At 41.6% G+C, this 18879-nt stretch overlaps 4 protein-coding genes across 11 annotated transcripts in view; 1 reads left to right on the top strand and 3 right to left on the bottom strand.

The window, feature by feature from the left end:
• LOC105262760 (mucin-2) overlaps positions 1–1666 on the bottom strand; it is a 3161-nt gene extending 1495 nt beyond the window's left edge. The window contains exons 1-2 of one of the 3 annotated variants that reach the window (XM_011298524.1): positions 1397–1666; positions 11–1272 (exon numbers count right to left, since the gene is read on the bottom strand). In XM_011298524.1, the coding sequence (XP_011296826.1) occupies positions 11–1272; positions 1397–1403 (1269 nt within the window). In that variant the 5' untranslated portion in view covers positions 1404–1666. The remainder of the gene's footprint in view (positions 1–10; positions 1273–1396) is intronic. The other 2 variants (XM_011298523.1, XM_011298525.1) reach the window with 2 other exon arrangements.
• Positions 1667–2297: 631 nt separating this feature from the next.
• Positions 2298–4541, bottom strand: LOC105262754 (DNA primase large subunit). 4 transcript variants are annotated; one of them, XM_011298513.1, is made up of 4 exons: positions 4409–4541; positions 4206–4351; positions 3043–4131; positions 2298–2783 (listed from the first exon to the last, which is right to left on the bottom strand). In XM_011298513.1, exons 1-4 carry the CDS (start codon positions 4423–4425, stop codon positions 2398–2400), a joined length of 1638 nt encoding a protein of 545 aa, XP_011296815.1. In that variant the 5' UTR covers positions 4426–4541; the 3' UTR covers positions 2298–2397. The 4 variants fall into 4 exon arrangements, with proteins under 4 accessions (XP_011296815.1, XP_011296814.1, XP_011296816.1 ...); XM_011298512.1 differs by having other exon boundaries at positions 4206–4541; XM_011298514.1 differs by having other exon boundaries at positions 3136–4131; positions 4206–4541.
• A 94-nt stretch (positions 4542–4635) lies between these two features.
• Positions 4636–8488, top strand: CCT5 (chaperonin containing TCP1 subunit 5). The gene is made up of 6 exons (XM_011298511.1): positions 4636–4868; positions 5753–6177; positions 6251–6443; positions 6687–6956; positions 7338–7523; positions 7859–8488. Exons 1-6 carry the CDS (start codon positions 4761–4763, stop codon positions 8306–8308), a joined length of 1632 nt encoding a protein of 543 aa, XP_011296813.1. The 5' UTR covers positions 4636–4760; the 3' UTR covers positions 8309–8488.
• Positions 8489–8675: 187 nt separating this feature from the next.
• On the bottom strand, positions 8676–18206 carry didum (dilute class unconventional myosin). Of its 3 annotated transcripts, none has more exons than XM_011298508.1 (7): positions 17809–18206; positions 12469–16131; positions 12206–12311; positions 11748–12133; positions 11563–11656; positions 11340–11420; positions 8676–11089 (listed from the first exon to the last, which is right to left on the bottom strand). In XM_011298508.1, exons 1-7 carry the CDS (start codon positions 17833–17835, stop codon positions 9843–9845), a joined length of 5604 nt encoding a protein of 1867 aa, XP_011296810.1. In that variant the 5' UTR covers positions 17836–18206; the 3' UTR covers positions 8676–9842. The 3 variants fall into 3 exon arrangements, with proteins under 3 accessions (XP_011296810.1, XP_011296811.1, XP_011296812.1); XM_011298509.1 differs by having other exon boundaries at positions 11352–11420; XM_011298510.1 differs by lacking the exon at positions 11340–11420.
• Between the last annotated feature and the right edge of the window lie 673 nt (positions 18207–18879).

The following is an 18879-nucleotide window of genomic DNA, read 5'->3' as shown; positions in this document are numbered from 1 at the left end:
CTGTACTCGGTTTTTCTGTGGGATTTTCTGTGGTTGTAGAGGACTCGGTAGTTGGACTTGTAGTAGGCTCTGTACTCGGTTTTTCTGTGGGATTTCCTGTGGTTGTAGAGGACTCGGTAGTTGGATTTGCAGTAGGCTCGGTACTCGGTTGTTGTATGGGATTTTCTGTGGTTGTAGAGGACTTGGGAGTTGGACTTGTAGTAGACTCTGTACTCGGTTTTTGTGTGAGATTTTCTGTGGTTCTAGAGGACTCGGTAGTTGGACTTGTAGTAGACTCTGTACTCGACCCCTGTGTGGGATTTGCAGTAGTTGTAGGTGACTCAGTAATTGAACTTGTAGTACGCTCCGTACTAGGTTCCTGTGTGGGATTTTCCGTTGTTGAAGACGAGTCAGTAGTAGGATTTGTATTAGACCCTGTACTCGGTTTCTGCGTAGACGTTTCAGTTATCGTGGGCAACTGAGTACTAGAATTTGTAGTCTGCTGTGTAGTCGATTGCTGCGAAGTCGTTTCAGTTATTCCAGTAGTCGGATGTGTTGTACCTTCACTAGCATGCGTTGTATGGTTATTCATACATCCAGACCTATTCGGCCAATCACACACTTGTAACTTAGCATTGAAGTACAGGCGATGCCCATTAAGATCCAGTAGTGCACACTGCATGAGAACCTTCTTTCCATGAACGCATGCATAGAATTTTGTGCAATCCAACTCATGGGGAAGTAGGACGGTTTTAGCCGGTGAATCCGTTTTGGGACATTCAGTTGGGATATGAGTATCGCTGGAATTTCCATCTCCTGTCCCTTCAGTTGTCGGTCTCTGTGTTGACTGTTTAGTTGTAGATGATTCAGAAGTAGGGACGGTATCTACTGTCGTTGGAGAATTTTCCGCTATAGTTGTTCCACTCCCTTCTGTGGGCTCAGGGGTGGTGTTTTCCCCAGGTGGCTGCGCTGTCGTATTTCTGTTATTACAATTAGATCTACTTGGCCAATCGCACATTTGGAGTTTAACATTGAAATACAAGCGATTTCCGTTCAGATCCATCAACGCACACTCCATCAGAATCTTCCTCCCATTGGAGCATGCATAGAACTTCGTACAATCAGACTCGTGGGCAAGAAGAACTGTTCTCCCCGGGATATCCACTTTCGGGCACTCAGTCAGCACTGGAGCTTCCGTAGTTCTAGGGTTTTCAGTTGACCCAGAGCCTCCCAGGCTTTCAGCAAATACTGCAAGCAGCAGCCCTGCTATGCCTACAGAAAAAGCCCAATGCCCTTGACAGAAAAAAATGGACTTTTTTTTATCTCTATGAATTAATCATTCAAAGATTCCATTATTATAATCAATAAAATATTAGATTTTTACTTTAATATTAGAAATTTCTAGCAGAATACTTACGTGTCATTATAATTTTCTTGATAATTATTTGTTTTCAATTCTGTTGAATTACGGACGTGAAGATCCAACGAAGGATTGCTAATTTATTACGTCCAACTGGCAGTTCATTTTCTATAAAGATTGTCTTATCACAATAGCGCAGTGATTATCATATCTAACATCACCGAAGTGAATATACGTTAGTGTTTTCAAACTGCGAATGAATTTATATGCAAAACAGAATTTATCCAATTGTTGGATTAGGCAAATTGAGACGTGAACTATCATCTGATTTCAAGCAGAATGACTGCCCCAGGTGGAACAGTCTTGAGTGAAATAGGCCTGGAGGGTTGAACCCCACTTCCCCGTGACGATGCCATCAAACTTTATCGTAGTGTTTTTCTCAGGCATATCACTATCGATTGCAAATTTAAAGAATTGTTAATCACTTCTCATTGCCAAATAGATACGCAACTGGGAAGTATTTCAATAGTAGGTTTGACTAGTGAATCCTTTTTCGTAGTATCTGACAAATAGTTGATGGAGTTGAGATGTAGGAAAAAGAAAATTATGATCGTATCGTATTAGAGGATTAATCTCCGCAAACTTCGGTGGCTGGTGAGACGGAAACATAAACATGGGGATTAGAAAATTTCAAGGCACCACTCGTCCCACTTTTCGCATAAATATCCGGGGGATTAATGCACTTGTTCGTGGAATTTTTGCGTGCCGTATCAGATTGCAGGGTAAGTTTATCGTGGTACGTTATTTGTTGTTTGTTGGACTTCTGGAAAACTCATCTCTCGGTTGGATTAATTGTTAGATTTGTTTTACAACCACTTGTTATAAAAATTCTTAGAACAATATTAGACAAGGTAAAAAAGAGATTTCAAACTTTTATTTTAAAAAATTAACAAATGTCTATGTAGATATCGATATATTAAAATATTTGGTAAAAATCACATCTTCATGGTGGATTCCCTCTTAAAGTATGAAGGGATGAATTTTGAAACAGGCATAATTTAATTTACTATCACATTGTCGTCCCTGCATAGAGAAGATGAACGACCGACGAGGCAGTCGAAGTCCTCGTAATCACTATCTTCGTCGGGGAGTTTTAGATCAAACCCCGTCTTTTTTTCAATTATCGTCATTCTCCATTCTTCATTCAGTATTAATTCGTGTCTCTCGGGGAGCTCCTTGAATAGCTCGTCGAAGATCTCAGCGAAATCCTCTTCACTCTCCTCATCGTTGTTATCTTCTTTTCGAAATGCCAATGACTCAGAGAAAAAATTCAGGGGATTGATAATTTTGGATGTTGGTTCCACACCGTGAAGTCCTTTGAAAAAAGTTTCACAAGCTCTGTTGCAGTTCCCTGCGACCTTGTACTGGAGAATCTGTTGTTTATCTTTACAGATCAGGGAAATATTATTAAAAAATTCTCAGATCAACTGCTCTGAAAATTTGTAAAATATCAGTAAAAAATTCGTAGAATGAGAAAAATGGAATTTTTCTTAGTTATGAATTCATCTCGAGAAGTATTTCTATAGATAAGAAATCAAATTGACATTTTATGCAGAGCTCTTAGGCATTTAATTGTCGCAAGCGACGAGTGGACAAAAATAATTGTCCCCTTCGTGTTCAGATAAAATTTGAGAAAAACCTACCATCATCTGGACAATTCCACTCAGTCAGTTTCGCCCCCAATTCCTCAATATCAATTGCTGAGTTTTTTGAGAAGGGACACCCATTGCACTCACCCTGGTTCTTCACTGTCTGAGCATAGACACGACAATCCGGAGTAGAATATTCTATGCAACTCCCCCTTTTTCCAAAACGATGTTCAATGAAATACTTGTAGGATCCATACTTTTTCAGAGGCACTCGTCCCTGCTCTACAAATTGGCTATACATATATCTCTCAACCTTTGCACAATCTGCATTGACACCGTGAAGTATATCGTAGTACTGCATCCGTGAGAAGTGCTTCAGGTGGTGAACATCATTGAGATGGTCGTGGATGAGCCTGAAGCAAGGTGGAAACATCCAGATTTCCGACGCGATTTTATCCATGTTGAATTTTAAGCGATTCGTGCTAAGATGTTTTCTCTCCAGTGCCATGACCAGAGATGATCGCAAAATTATTGTTTGATCTTCATCAAGAGCTGTATTATCCACAATTTCGTAAATGTCGTTGTTCCTCGCGTTAAGCATGTGTGAGTAGTATAACGAAGGGAGAACTCGTTTGATCTCACTCGCACGGATGTAACAAAATCCGTGATGCAAGACTATGTCCTGATCAGAGATAGGTGCTTTATTCCAGGGCACTTTATAGATTGTCTCAGAGGGATCACGGGGATTGTCTCCACAGTGGTGAATATCTAGCTCATATCGAAGGTCTTCTACCTCCTGGGGTGTAGCTTCGAGGAATTTGTGACCATTTTTTTCGATGAATTCCAGGGCCTGGGGAATTTCGTAGGTCAGCACCTGCCACTCGAAGAGGGCTTGCTCCTGGACTTGCAGCATGTCTAGTATTACATCTGAGTAATTAAAGACCACGTGGATGAAGAGATGGGCTAGCTGCTCGTCCAGAACGTGATTTCGGTGTTCCTCTGTCCCCGGGTCCACACCGTTGTTTGTTAATAACCAAATGTAATGAGAAAGCTTGTGTTTTTCAATAAGTGTGATTAATTTCTTTCTCTTCGCGAGTGGAGATGAGCTTTTCCAGCGGTTGATGGTTCTCACACAGAGCAGGACTGTAATTTAAAGGAAAACACTCATAATTGAAGGCTGCATTTTCCAATTTTGGTAAATATTTTTTTAATTTTACCGATTATTCGATCGTACACAAGTTTCTCAACATATTCCAAATTCACCTCGACATCAGGTAATGCATAAGTCAATAAAACCGGATTATATTCGCGAATCTCAACAGAATTTTCATCATAATCGTTTTTAGTAGTATCATCAGAATCCCTAGTGTCATCAAAGTCATCAATATCAAATTTCATATAATCCTGGAAAAAATCATACCCTTCGCCTGAACTCATATTCACTGAATAATTCACTTGGCTCTTATTCTCAAATTAAGCATCAACAATCATTCACAAGAAATAATTTTTAAATAATTATTAACCGAACGTGTTTCATCGTGCGCCAAAAAATCAGGACTGTCAACCACTGGAAAAGTTGGGGGAAAATCTGGGGGAAGAGTTAGGGGAAAAAAGTGTCAGCCCTGTGGGGGAGATTGAACATGCGCAGAGTTCTCGTTTGTTGGAAGAAAATGGTGGCTTGATAGACGAAGCACATGAGTCGCGTTTGAAGTCACATCTCATTGATTAATTTGGGGATTGTTTAATATTTTTGTAATTTAGTAGTTGGCGAAATGAACTCGATCCCTGGATCAATCGCCTTCGACGAATACGGCAGGCCGTTTATCATCATTAAGGATCAGGACAAGCAGAAAAGACTCACCGGTAACGATGCCATCAAGGTGAGCCATCGGCGTAAAAATATAAGGGATACGGGTATTAATCCAGTTTTTCGTCATTTGGGGAGAGTTCTCTATGCAATTTTCCATCGATTTATCGTGAAAAATTCCAGGATTTCTTGTGCGGATTGAAAAAAAAAAGAGATTTTTTATAATCGCCACGTGATGGCGAGTCATGGCCGCCATTGTACTCCAAAAAATCTAGAATATACATTTAGTGGTCGATTAATTACAGAAATAGTATCAAAATGTTCCTCAAGTGTTCTCGTGAGAGAAAATTTGAAGCATTTAATGATTTTTAATCCTGGTTTGTGACATTCGTTAAGTTGGAAAATGTAAATTGGTGAGGGAACGATATTAAAGTGCCACATTATGCCCATAAAAGGACATTTTCAAGCTCTCCCACTTCTTTTTTGTCTCCCGGTGGTCCAGAAACTTCTACATATCTCTATTTAATTAATTTCGTCTGAAGATATTTATTCTCTGTTATTATCACTTTTGAACTAATGAAAAATGCTGGAGTATTAATATTCCATGGTTTCATGAATTTTTCTTATGCGAACTGCCCAATGACGAAAATCTTGCAATAGAGGAGGACGATGCTGACAGCTTTGGATCCCCGATTCCATAAACAAAAGAGTATAATCTCTCTCTGAAATCCGCAAGGAAACCGGGGGGCGTGAGTACTCTGGTGACTTGAATCCTGGATTTAAAGATTCAGTACTCGTAGTGGCTCCTATGATCCAAAGATTATGAGATCCGAGGGCTCCAATTGTTCATAATCAATTTATTTTGTTAATGATTACATTCTCTAATTGTATATGCCTCAGCTGCCTTCAATGGTAATTGGTAAAAAATGTAGAATGTGACAATTTTTTTGTCTCCAGTCCCATATTTACGCTGCTCGTAGTATTGCCAGTACCTTGCGAAGCTCCCTGGGCCCAAAGGGCCTGGACAAATTGATGGTGAGTCCCGATGGGGATGTAACAGTTACTAATGATGGAGCCACGATTCTCAAGAAGATGGACGTCGATCATGAGATCGCTAAGCTTATGGTCCAGCTCTCGCAGTCTCAGGATGATGAGATTGGAGATGGAACCACTGGTGTTGTGGTTCTGGCTGGAGCTCTGCTGGAACAAGCTGAAACTCTCCTGGATAAGGGGATCCACCCCATCAGGATTGCTGATGGATATGAACTTGCAGCCCAGTGCGCTGTCAAGCACTTGAATACCATCGCCGAGTCATTCCCAGTAAATCCCGACGATTTGGAGCCATTGATTAAAACTGCTATGACCACTCTTGGCTCTAAAATGTAATTATTTACACTCAAAATCAAATATTTATCTTGTCAAATAAAAATTTGAAAATATATTTTTTAATTGCAGCATCAACAAATGCCATCGACAAATGGCAGAAATAGCCGTTAATGCCGTGATGGCAGTGGCAGATCTTGAGAAACGTGATGTCAATTTTGAGTTGATAAAACTTGAGGGGAAGGTTGGAGGGAGACTCGAGGATACTGTTCTCGTTCGTGGTGTTGTAGTGGACAAGGACTTCAGTCATCCCCAGATGCCCAAGGTAATAAATTTCATTCAATTTTTCATATAATTGCAAGGAGAATTCCAGGAGGAAATGTCAATGTTCATTCTGTTCAGACACCTTGCGAAATAAATGCAATAATTGTTTATTCAGTTTGATTCAGTCATCGGGATCAAACTCGAGAACTTTCACTGCTACAATTGCAAATAAATATATAATTTAAAAAAAGCGAGGAAGTAGAGGTCGTAATCATCATTGATGGTGAACTTGACTTTTATTTAGAGACTTCAAGATGTGAAATTGGCTATTTTGACGTGTCCATTCGAGCCACCCAAGCCGAAGACCAAGCACAAGCTCGACGTCACTTCAGTAGAGGACTATAGGAAGCTTCGTGAGTACGAGAAAGAGAAATTTACTGAGATGGTGGACATGGTCAAGGCTGCTGGGGCAACTCTAGCCATCTGCCAGTGGGGATTTGATGACGAGGCTAATCATCTCCTTCTCCAAAAGCAATTGCCAGCAGTTAGGTGGGTCGGTGGGCCTGAAATTGAGGTGAGAATATTATTCAATATTAATTTTCACTTTTATAATCCATAATTATATTTATTCAATAAATTTAATCAAATTGAAGTTACGAATTGCCCAATGACGAAAACTATGCATTAGAGGAGGGCGACGCTGTGTTTTCTGAACCCCTGATTTAAATCGACAAAGTACAATCTCTCTTTGGAATCCTCAAGGAAATCCTCAGGGCGTGAGTGCAGAATCAAAATTTTCAAATCCTGGACTCAGTGACTCAGCAGTTGCAGTGGCTCCGGTGATCCAAAGATTATGAGATCCGAGGGCTTTCGGAAAAATCAGATCAATTCTAGAATATTGAAAGCTGAATTTATTATGGTGCGTTAGAGTAACAGAATTATATGGGAATTTTAGCTCATCGCGATTGCCACCGGTGGGAGGATCGTCCCCAGATTCGAGGAATTGACTCCAGATAAGCTTGGATATGCTGGTGTTGTCAGGGAGCTTTCATTCGGTACTACGAAAGACAAGATGCTGCTTATTGAGGAATGCAAGAACTCCAGGGCTGTTACTATCTTCATCAGAGGTGGAAATCAAATGGTAATTTATTATTGTTATTATTATTTTATTTTTATTTTTTATCTAAATAACTTTTTATTGCAAGGAGAATTCCAGGGTGAAATGTCAATGTTCGTTCTGTTCAGACACCTTGCGACATGAACGCCTTAAATATATATTTCAAGTTAATTCTGTCATCAGGATTAACCGAAAATTTTCTGCTACAGCCTTTTGAGAAAAGTCCTAGAAAATAATTAATCAGTAATAAAAGTTGTCTGGAATGAAATTAAAATGGAATTAGATTGATAATCAATAAATTATAACTTATGATTTATGGAAAAAATTAGTTATAATTAAAAAATAATGATTGATGACAGATCGTTGAAGAGGCAAAGAGGTCGATCCATGATGCCCTCTGCGCAGTCAGAAATCTTGTGACCGACGAGAGAATCGTCTATGGAGGTGGTGCCTCAGAAATTTCTTGCGCAATAGCGTGTGCAGCTCAGGCGGACAACATCGGCTCCCTGGAACAATATGCTTTTCGTGCATTTGCCGAGGCCCTACAGGCTATTCCCATGGCACTCGCTGAAAATGCCGGTCTGTCCTCAGTCGACGCTCTGGCGGAGGCCAAGGCCCTCCAGCTTTCTGAAAATAACTCAGCTCTTGGCATCGACTGCATGAATTGCGGCACTTGCGATATGAAGGTCCAGAACGTCATCGAATCCCTCAAGAGCAAGACCCAGCAGATCTTCCTGGCGACTCAACTCGTCAAAATGATCCTCAAAATCGATGACATTCGATCACCAGCTGATCCATCCGATTTCTAACTCACAAAATTCATTTAATGAATTTTTGCATTTTCTACTGGTCGCTTCATTCACGTTTACTAAATTTTTAATCGTTTTCATTACAAAGAATTCAGAGCAGCACAATCTTAGGTGGTTGTGGGCCGACGTCATAATAACTTTTATTTATAAGGCAAATAAAGAATTGTATTACTAAAATAATTTATCAATTGGCCCTTTCTTTGAATGCCTTCACTAATTTTTATAGATCCACACTGTTGACAACGTTTCATTAATTCATTCATGGTTTATGAATTAATAATTAATAAATTATTCATTTGAAAAATATCGTAATCCCTAGAAATCACAGGTTAAAAAGAATTACATTTGGGGCATAAAAACTACTAACTCGTGACAACGATTTTATAATTTATTTTTCATCCTCCAGGTGAACAAAAACCTTATATTACATTCAGGGAATGTCACAGTAATCACCTAGGTGCATCGTTGGATCTAAACTCTATCAGGCGACTATGGAAAGCCAGGAGAGCACAGTACGAATGACAAATTGATGTTCCCTCCCACAAAAAATAATATAGTATGTATAATTGTAAATGGCACAACATTCGGTTCATCCTCATCAGTAAACACTTTCAGTTGATAACATTAACATGATAAATCTCTCTCAAAATCCAACACCACATAATTTCGTCGATTATATTCAATCCTCCGGCCACCTCTCTTGTACAATATAACAAAATAATTCCACCTCCAGTGGCCAATTTAACCATTGCACGATAACAATTTTCCCTCAATCACCATCTCATTGGCTGTATTGTACAATTAATCACATAATTAATTCATAGGGTCTACCATCACTCGAATAGGCATCCCCTGAGGCAAACTGGTCCTTTGGGAGTCAGTGTTGCATGAAAATGAAGCAAAAAAATGCAAATATTGATGGAATAATGGAGTGTGCATCGCTACATCATGTATATAATGCAATGCCGACGACTAATCCCCTAATTTACGTTAATAATTCATTATCTCCGCAATTGGTCGCTCAATTTATTGTATTCACAATTTGTAAACTATACAAATCGCACCTAATATCTTAATCACATGAAATCTACTCAACTCCTCAATCGAACAGAAAACATTTCTGTGGACAGAAAATAAAAATGAGCCCATCCGTTCTCGATAATCGCCATTCGATAAAGAACTGAGGTAATAAATAAATCGTTGGGAACACAGGACTGTAAAAAAGTGGACAATTCAGTAATCAAGTAATAAAGTCAGATAATTCAAAATTTCGATTTTCTAAATATTGAATAATATCAAAAACTATTGATGAGAAGAAAATATGATATTACATTTTATACTGTAAATTTAATAACTTACAGAAAAAATTATTCAACGTCATCTCCTCAAATCGATAGTTTAAAAAAAATGGATAATGAGAAGAAATAGTATACTCGATTTATCTCACATTACAACTTGGCTTCTGACTTCATCACCAAAGACTTTGGAATACTTTAGGCGTTCTTCACACATTAGAAAAACGAAATCAATTGATCTAGACCTTCTTGAGCATCGGTAGATTGAGAACCTCGGGCACTTCGATGTCTTCCAGTCGAATGTTGGATGGATTGAAAGGAAATCTCACAGGATATGAGAACTTGAGGTCCATAAGCAGCTGTTCGTTGTTCTCCTTCCTCATCTCCAACTTGGCCTGCACCTTCCTTATAAAAGTAACAGGAACTCTCGTCTCAAAGTCATCAGCTGGTGTATAAAGATTGAGAATCTTGACGATCTGATTAGCTGAGAGTTTATTACACATCTCACAAACTGAATTAACATCCTCATCAGTCTTACGAGCCTGAAGGAGTTGTGCCGCTTGAATGATGGGTTGAAGGGCCTCAGCAGCAGTGGGAAGATTCTGATCCCTGCCCCATTGCTCTAAATGACTCATATTGTACCTGATCTGCATGCCCTTGGTCCAGTGACACAGCTCATTCCTCAAAAGGAGATTATTGAGGGCACTAGCACACATGAAGTAGAACAACTGCTTGAACAATTGACCAATGATCTCAGGATCGACTCCATGATACTGAAGGGCTTTATGAACAGCTGAAAGCTCGTCTAGGAGTTTGTCCAATTTTTTCTGGGTGGACTCTGGTTCTTCACCCATTGAGCAGGACCTAGCTAATCCCCTTTTGTTGGAGTTTAGCCCAGTTATGGCCTCGTGCTCCAACAATGCTGGAACTGTCAGCGCCTGAATCCTCTCCTTCAAGAGAGTCATTATATTGTTGAATATCCAGAGGGCTACGTTGCTCAGTACAACCCTGTACTCACTAAGATCGAAATTACGTAGGCACTGGGCATTTTGCCTCGGTGTGTTCTCGATTTGAAAGGGCTTGTCACCAGAGTACTGCTTCATATTGTGAAGCAATCGCAGCGTGTTGCTCAACCACAGAACTGACGAGTCAAAGTCCTCTCTCTTCTTTATCACTTTCTTCACAGCATTCAGGTAACCAGTGAGCAGTGTTCTCACTTTGTCGTCGTCGTTTACGCAGTCTGTGTGACGTATGCACATGAAGAGAATGTACGCAGGAAGCCCGGGGAGGAGGGTAACAGCTACTTTTGGTTTTAATTCTATTACAAGATGACGAATTACTACTGTGATGTCTTCCTTCTTGAATTCAAACATTCCCTCGTAGTCGCGCTCCTTCTTGCGAATTGCTGGCATTACGGCACTCGTTGAGGCTGAGGATTGAGGTGGAACTGATGACTGATCCGTGGGAACCTCCACACTATCTGGTACTGCAAGAGGAATTTATTAGTTGGGCTAATGCAAACGAAATCATGTAATGAAATCATTGAGTAGTGGCGAAGTGAGATAAGTAAAATTTCACATTCATAACAGTTTTTCAACAATTCATAAAATTAGAAAATTCCCATCATCTCACTTTACTACTTTGTTACTGAATTACAATGAGATTTTTAAACTGATGACGAGCGCTCTGTAGTGGTGATTTTTTATGGCGATGATTTTTACGTCGACTTTACACACCGTTAAACTCACCCGGTCCCGTGATCATATATGCACGGGGCTTCGGTGGCTCAGCCAAATCCTTCGTATCGTTTTCCTCGTCTTTGACAGCGTAAATTTAAATATTGTAATACCAAACGCGATTTTATTCTTCTAAATGCTTATAAACAATGGGTTTCTCTAAAAATTGCGAATTTCTCGCATTTTTCCCAGAACGAATAATTTGGAAAATATAAAAACTTACATCCAGCATCTCTGAGTCGCTTAGCAAGTATTCTGCACTTCTTCTTCAGCTTATGATTCTCCTCCGCAATTTTATCGTACCTTTCCTGAAGATCCTGGGAAAATAATTCAGAGTCGAATGAAAATTTAATGTTATCCCTCAATGACAGTAATTCTGCTCTCTCGAGTTGAAAAAAAAAAACGCACCAAGTTTTCTGATGTAAGTCGCGCTATTTCATGTTGCATGAAAGCCTCGGTCTGCGTCTGCGGTGTTTTACTGAGATTCACGGACAGTAATTTCTGCTGCTTCTGTATTTCCTCCTGCAAACGATCAATTTCATTTCTCCACTCGTCCCTCTGCGAGCGCCACCCTTTTTCCTTGCTCTGCAGCTCGTCCTCCAATTGTCGATTTATTTTCTTCTGCGCTTCGAATGCCAGAACCAGTTCACCATCCTCGTTTATTATGTCTACGTCTCGTCCATAGTTGGAGCCAAGGCTCTTCATTCTTCTCGTGTGATCAGCTAAAACACTGTGGAGTTGAATGCATTCCTCTCTTCGTCTCTCCAGCTCCTCCTGCAGAGCCTCGAATTGACCTGAAAATGAGGTACATTCAGGTGAGACCAGAGGGGAGATCAATTCCTTTGGATGAAAAAAAAAGTAATTACCCATCAGGTGCTTCTGAACAGTTGCAGTATCGGCCTCGGCGACTGTGCGTCTCAGAGAATTCAGATCTTTCTTCAGTTGAGCATTTTCCATTTCAAGTTCTTCCAACTGCCGATAAAAAAAAAAGCTGTCAATTAATTGTTATTATCTAAGTATATCTAAGTAATCATTAAAATGAAATTAAACTCCCAGAGAAAAATAATTTCTCATTCCCAGAAAAAAATCCCTTGATTCTAAAACCAATAAAAGATGTTGAAGCCCTCACCCTAAACGTATCCTGCGTCCTGGAAGATTCCTCTGGGCAGTCCCTTTCCAAATCCTCGACCATCCTTACAAGTCTGCCATTAGCACTCTCGACGTCCTTGAGCTTTTGCTGGAGTTTGAGAACGAGCCCAATATCAACAGGAGGAGCTTGTATTCCTCCATTGACCTCAGGAGATTTAACAGGTTGAGCTTCGCCATCAGGCGGGCTCTCAGACCGTCTATGACTCCAATCGATCGTTTCCACCCTCGAGTACGGTGTTGACGACGAGATGGTGGACCTGACCGATCCATATCCAAAGTCAATATTCTGATCATCAGGCGGCAAATCAGTGGACGCCGCTTGCCCCCCAGCGCTTCCACTGGAGGCATTGCTCAACGATCTCGAATGCCCAGGTACCTGGTGAACGAATTTCCTCTGCATGACTTCGAACTGCTCCTCGAGCTCCTGATAATCCTTGAGAAGCCTTTGATAAGCTCCTCGGTCCTGATCCTGCTCCATCAGAAGGAGATCCTTCTCCTGCTCAAGCCTATTCTTCAGATTCTCCTCTGCCCCCCTCCTGTCGACCTTGAGCTTCTCATGTGCAATCGAGAGTTCTCTCCTCAATTTATCCGACTCCGCAGCAAGAACCTTCTTCTCATCCTCCCTCTCCGCCATCAGCTTCTCCCTCTCCATCACCAGCTCCATCTTCTCGTCCCTCTCTCTCTTGACATCAGCCGCCATCCTCTCGATTTCTTTGTCCCTCTCCACCACCAGGGCCACGAGCCTCTTGTTCTCAGCCTCCACAGCCTTCATTCCCTCCAACTTTCCCTTTAGTTCGATTGCTTCAGCCTGAACCACCCTGAGACCCTTGCTCTCCTCGTTGATCGTCTGAATCTTCTGCTGAAGAGATATAATTTTATTCTCCAAGCCCTTGTTGAGGGTCTTAACATGCTCCACACTCCTCGCCTCAGCCTTGAGCCTCCTGAAGATCCTCCTCGCCAGGTACTTCCTCACACAACACTGAACAACTATTATATCCTTGATCTTCTTTCTACATGCCCTTCTCACCAGATATCCCCTCACAAGCCTCTGAATGAGGAGAGCTGCCGCGTTGTCCTTCATCCCCTGGTACTTCCTCCTAGCGAGGAGTCCCCTGGCATAAGTTTGGAGCTTAATAATTGTCCTCTTGACTCTCTGGTACCTCTCCTTGGCGAGCCACCCTCTTATCGTCTTCTGAATAGTTATGGCAGCCCTCTCTCTCCTAATCCCCTCCGCCTTCTTCCTCGCCAAGCAGCCTCTCGCCTGTCTCTGAAGCCCCAGCACCGATCTCCTGATCTTTCTGTATCGATTTCGATGTATAAATCCTCGCACCATCTTCTGAATCATCATGCAGGCATCCCTCTGCTTCTCCCCCCTCAACTTCTCCAGATAAGCCACTTGTCCCGCCCTGAAGAGGACCTTCGTCTTTCCAAACTTGAATTTGTCGTCGTCCTTGATGTAAATCTGGAGAATTCGCCTACATGTTTCCCTGAGATCGTCCCTGCGAATTTTTTTAAAAGGGCAGAGGCACCGATACCTCTGGAAGAACTCGCCGTAGGTCCTCTGGCTCGGAAAACCAGCTGCTGATATTCTGATGGTCTCCAAAACTCCGCAAGCTCGAAGTTGCTGAATGGCACGTGCTGCATTGTACTCGAAGGACTCTTTCGAGTCATTAGGCTTGATGCAGCGAACGTAGTGCGGCGTCGTGGCATTGAGAGTTGCCATGAGCATATTGAGAGAGTCCCTGAACTGGGAGCCAACTGTTTTCTTATTCTGCTTGGGATTCGCCGGTGTCGAGGGCTTCTGCGTGGATATCTTCACTTTCGACTGATTCGGCACCGATAGTTTGGGAATGTCCTCAGTGAACAACTGCTTCAACAATTTATTGTCACTCGATCTCAGCACATCCACCTGCTCCTCCATCACCGTATCCCGATTTTTATCGAGAAATCCTCCGGTTTCATATGTTACGAGATCAGCAAAGTGATGGATGAGAAAAGCACTGGTGCCGAATCTCGGCTTGCCAAAGTGTTTTGACTTGTTGCATTTTGTGTAGAGTTTCTCCGCCCAGGAGTCGTCGGAGCCCCTCGGCATCCTGCACTCCTCATCGAGTAGATCTAGAATTCCCAGTTTGGTCTCAATAAGATCGATGCAGGGCTGATTGTCATAAAAATCGATGAACGTCCACTCGATCTCCTCCTTGAGGTACTCCTCCTGTTCGAGCTTGAAGACGTGCTGGTTGAATTGCTGCTGGAGTTTTTCGTTGGCGTAATTAATGCAAAATTGCTCGAAGGAATTTGTCTCGAATGTCTCGAAGCCGTAGATATCGAGAACACCGATAAAACATCCGGCTTTTGTTTTTGTTCGAAGGGATTCGTTTATTCTGTGAACGATGAAGCTGAAGAGCTCGGCGTAGATATGCTTGGCCAGTGCGTCCCTGGCACCAACAGCCTGCTCGACGTTCATCGGCTTGAGAATAACATCTCGCATGGAGACAATCTTTCTGTGGCACAGCCACTTCCTCATCGCCTTCGGGTCGATGCCCATCAGATCAGCGAGAATTAGCAGGTGTTTGTCCTTCGATGAAATGTCACAAGCCTCCGTGTCCTCGTTTCCGGAATTATCCTGTTTATCAATTTTATTGATTATCCTGACATTCCCCAGGTGAAGGATCGCCGCGAGGATCCTGAAAACTTCGTCCTGCTGTTTGGTATCGAAACCCAGACGTGAGAGAGCCGCCAGGGTGTCCTGGAAGGTCGCTGAGTCGTCCAAACCATCTATCGAGAAACTATTCCCCTGGTTGAGGTAATGGAACCCTTGGCCGTTCTCCAGGTGCAGCTCCTTCAACCGATTCGGCGGAGATTTACCCCCGGCTGCCTTACACAGCTGATAGAACACGTGGTAATTTCTCTCATCATTCGCCTGAAAGACAACCCGAGACTTCTCCAAGAGATATGTACGAATACTAGCACCCGAAATATGATAATTCTTGTTGAACTGGATCTCGATGAATTTACCAAATCGCGAGGAGTTGTCATTTCTCGTTGTCTTAGCGTTACCAAATGCCTCCATCAGAGGCGATGATGCCAGCACTTTCTTCTCGATTTGCGTCTCCGTCGTGGAACCGCCGACAGTTGCAAAATAACGCATCGCATATTTGGCGGAAACAGTTTTACCCGCACCAGACTCACCGGAAACGATGATTGATTGATCGTGCAATTCTCGCTCGAGTTTTGTGTACGCCTCCTCGGCAACGGCGAATATGTGGGGCTCCAGATCGCCCATTGCCTGACCCCGATACGCCCAGATAGTGTCATTTCCGTAAATTGGTAATTCGTCGTAGGGATTGAATGCCACCAGGACTATTCCGCAGTAGGTGTAAATGCTATGACGTTGGAATCGAATCTGCAGATTGTAAAGAACTGCCGGTTCGTGGAGAAAGGAGAGAGAGGTGAGATTGTTTTCCCCGATGAGGATGTCTGGATTGCGAAGGGGTGGAAGATCGGCGTCGATTTTTATGGAGAGGGTGCGCTCCTCGTTGGAGTCCTCTGTGCGAACCCGGAGGGTTCCACTGCTCGAGAATGACTCCAGGAGTACTGCACCCTCCCAGATCTTCTCCGGATGCTGCACCCATACTCTGCTACCCTGTGAATCACCGTTATCACTCTCATTCACTTAATTATTTGAATGAGTTGCCCCAAGGTCATTGAATCGAGTGATAGCAAAACGCTGTCTCGAAAAATGACAAGGGCGGACGTGAGAGAATTTCCTCATAGAGACCACACCAAAAGGGAAAGGAAATAATTCGAAATCTCAAGCCAGCGGACGACAGGCAACACTGGCCGAGGATTTGTAACGGTAAAACACAAAACAAAGAAATAAAAAGTAAAAAAAAATAATAATAAAAGAAGTTCCGCATTCGTGTCGTGCCCTCGCGGGCACTCGAGAGGGGAATCGAGAGCATGAGAAAATCATGAACCAGATAAACCCTGGAAATGCGATCTAATCCAAGACGTAACACCTTTTATCATAATTTATCATAACAACAGTTGCGGGGAAAATGATTTCACGCTCCGATGAAAATTTCGTGCGCTCGTCAAAACCAAGTGGGAAAATCAAGTCCATGAACTTCACTCTTCACTCTTTCTTATCACTTTTTTTTTATCACTCGTGTATGTGCCATTTGTCATCATTACGTCACAACCGCTTCAATTATTTTCTTATCATCGTCAAGGTGTATCCAGTACATTTATCTGACATCTCTCTGTTGACGCGAGTAGACTCGATTTGAAATATTTCCCAGTTATTTATCGATTTGAAGTGACGCAATCCCTAAGAAATTGGACGAAAGCCCTCGTATTGTCATTGGGAAACGTTGTTATTGGAATATATGCATTCATTCATTGCAAGTGTTAAACATCGTGGGCTTCAGTGCGGCCATTTCCCCCGCTTTTTTTTCCAGATAAAAATATAAGTGACTGGTGGACAACATATATTGCTAAGTAATCTTATCAAAACGCGTAGGCCGCACACTTTTAATCACAACTGGCACACCAGATCCCCCGGAAATTTTCGAGCTAAGTTAAAACAACTCCACGTTTATTCTAAGTAAATCCTACAAAATCTGATCAAGCGGAATTGCATAATTCAATTAATTCCAACTGGAGATGGAGTAAGCCCTGAATATTCCCACGAAGCTAAAAATCACGGGGATAATTACGTGAGAATAAATCTCGTTGAGCTGTATCAAGTGGTAACATAAGCACGAGGAAGCCATGAGGATTAGAATCGAGAAAAAGAGTGAAAGCTTCTTCAATTCAAAACGAAAAATATTGAAGAGTTCATATTGAGGATTATAATGAATAATCATTGACAAAGGGCAAGGAGTTGTCTCTTCTACTCAATTCTAGACCAGCATCGCGACTTTTCCCCTCTGCAATAATTCCATGACAAGATTTATTTAATACAAAACTGGAATAATCACTCATAATTTTGGATGGAAATTTTACGAGAAAACGAAGGAACAATTGACGAGGAATAGTCACGAGTTTGGAATAACAGTCTGAAGGTGCATTAGAATTTCCCAGTAAAATTTCTCATTAAAATGTAGTGATCCGAGTGGTGCACGCTATCGACGCCATATGACCTCGGGCAACCCCTTGGATAGTGGAAAAGAGCTTCATCTAGAGTACAAAACGATAAATGAGAAGGTGATGAGTTGGAATTTCTCCACTGATTAAAATAAATCACTTGAATAGTTTTATTGAAATTCTCACGTATCTGGATTGAGTGTTAAATTCAATGTAGGTCAGCATGTTTTACCTTGACGTAAAGCTCCGTCGTTGTCATCGCGCCCCGCGCACCGAGTATCCAGATATGGTAAATACAAAACAAAATGCATATGAAATTGAGGAAAACCAATGAGTACCCAGTAAAAAAAATTCACGTTTCTCACGCGCGAGCCATAAGTCCGGTTTTTCACTGTCTCTCTCAAGTAATACGTTTCACACAAACCCGCAAACACTGGACAGGTAAATTTCGTCGGTTATTGCAGAGCGCGAGATATTTGTATTTATCGGTTTCATGTTTACATTGTGAGGTTTAACGTGAATTTAAATGGTAGGATTAATTGACTGGGGGTTAATATAAATAATAGGTATTTTATATATTTGGAGAGGGAATTTGATAGAACCGCTTGTATCGCCGTACGGTGGCACACAGCTGGAGGTTTCAACTGGTTCGGTATGTCGAGGTGCTAGGATTGTGCGCTCAAATCCCTTCTCCAAGTGCGCCTGCCCCGACAGCCAATGGCGGGCCGACATCGCGCTCTTTCAAGTCAGGTGCTCCACTGATAAAGGTGACAGCAGAAATTTTCATTTTATTTTCATTTTTTATAAACATCTTTTCACATCGACCATGAGGAATATTCAATATTCATTGCTTGTTTATTTGTTGTCACTCATACTCATATCAATTTAAATAAAGAACCATTTAAAAGGTGTACAATTATTAATTTCAACTTTCTTCTTCTGTTGTTCACGTTTTAATATTTATTATTTATTGTATAGTCGGCAGGGCGTAATCTTACATTTTTGTATACATATATATCTTATAAGTTCTTTCCTCCAATATTCATCCATTTTAATCGTCAATATAATAATGTGTATAGTCATCTCTTAAGATAATTGTGGGGGAGCGAAATAGGAACTGTGTTTTTCACCTGTTTTTGTACTTGCTCTTTGTATCGATGTGGAGAAAAATGTTGGTGATCATTTTCACGTACAAAACAGGCTGCTAAAAGGCACCAAGCCCCGCAATCCCACGAGATTCCTCATTCGAATAGCAAAATCTGTTGGATTTTACTGGTACAGTCCGAGACCACAATAAAACAAT

This window comes from Fopius arisanus, unplaced genomic scaffold (assembly GCF_000806365.1).
Source record: "Fopius arisanus strain USDA-PBARC FA_bdor unplaced genomic scaffold, ASM80636v1 scaffold00011, whole genome shotgun sequence".
Lineage (NCBI taxonomy): Eukaryota > Metazoa > Arthropoda > Insecta > Hymenoptera > Braconidae > Fopius > Fopius arisanus.
The sequence above is the reverse complement of the archived record's forward strand: the minus strand, read 5'-3'. Positions and strand labels throughout refer to the sequence as shown.

What these genes read in the sequence shown, in the direction of transcription:
- LOC105262754 (XM_011298512.1), bottom strand. Translation starts at nt 4,425, where the DNA reads ATGAGTTCAGGCGAAGGGTATGATTTTTTCCAGGATTATATGAAATTT. An exon ending in TGTGTACGATCGAATAATCG is followed by an intron (nt 4,132 to 4,205) that starts GTAAAATTAAAA and finishes TTTAAATTACAG; the next exon opens with TCCTGCTCTGTGTGAGAACC. An exon ending in GTGGAATTGTCCAGATGATG is followed by an intron (nt 2,784 to 3,042) that starts GTAGGTTTTTCT and finishes TGATCTGTAAAG; the next exon opens with ATAAACAACAGATTCTCCAG.
- CCT5 (XM_011298511.1), top strand. Translation starts at nt 4,761, where the DNA reads ATGAACTCGATCCCTGGATCAATCGCCTTCGACGAATACGGCAGGCCG. An exon ending in CCGGTAACGATGCCATCAAG is followed by an intron (nt 4,869 to 5,752) that starts GTGAGCCATCGG and finishes TTTTGTCTCCAG; the next exon opens with TCCCATATTTACGCTGCTCG. An exon ending in TCAGAGGTGGAAATCAAATG is followed by an intron (nt 7,524 to 7,858) that starts GTAATTTATTAT and finishes GATTGATGACAG; the next exon opens with ATCGTTGAAGAGGCAAAGAG.
- didum (XM_011298508.1), bottom strand. Translation starts at nt 17,835, where the DNA reads ATGACAACGACGGAGCTTTACGTCAAG. An exon ending in TGTTCAGAAGCACCTGATGG is followed by an intron (nt 12,134 to 12,205) that starts GTAATTACTTTT and finishes CCTCATTTTCAG; the next exon opens with GTCAATTCGAGGCTCTGCAG. An exon ending in GCGACTCAGAGATGCTGGAT is followed by an intron (nt 11,421 to 11,562) that starts GTAAGTTTTTAT and finishes ACGCTGTCAAAG; the next exon opens with ACGAGGAAAACGATACGAAG.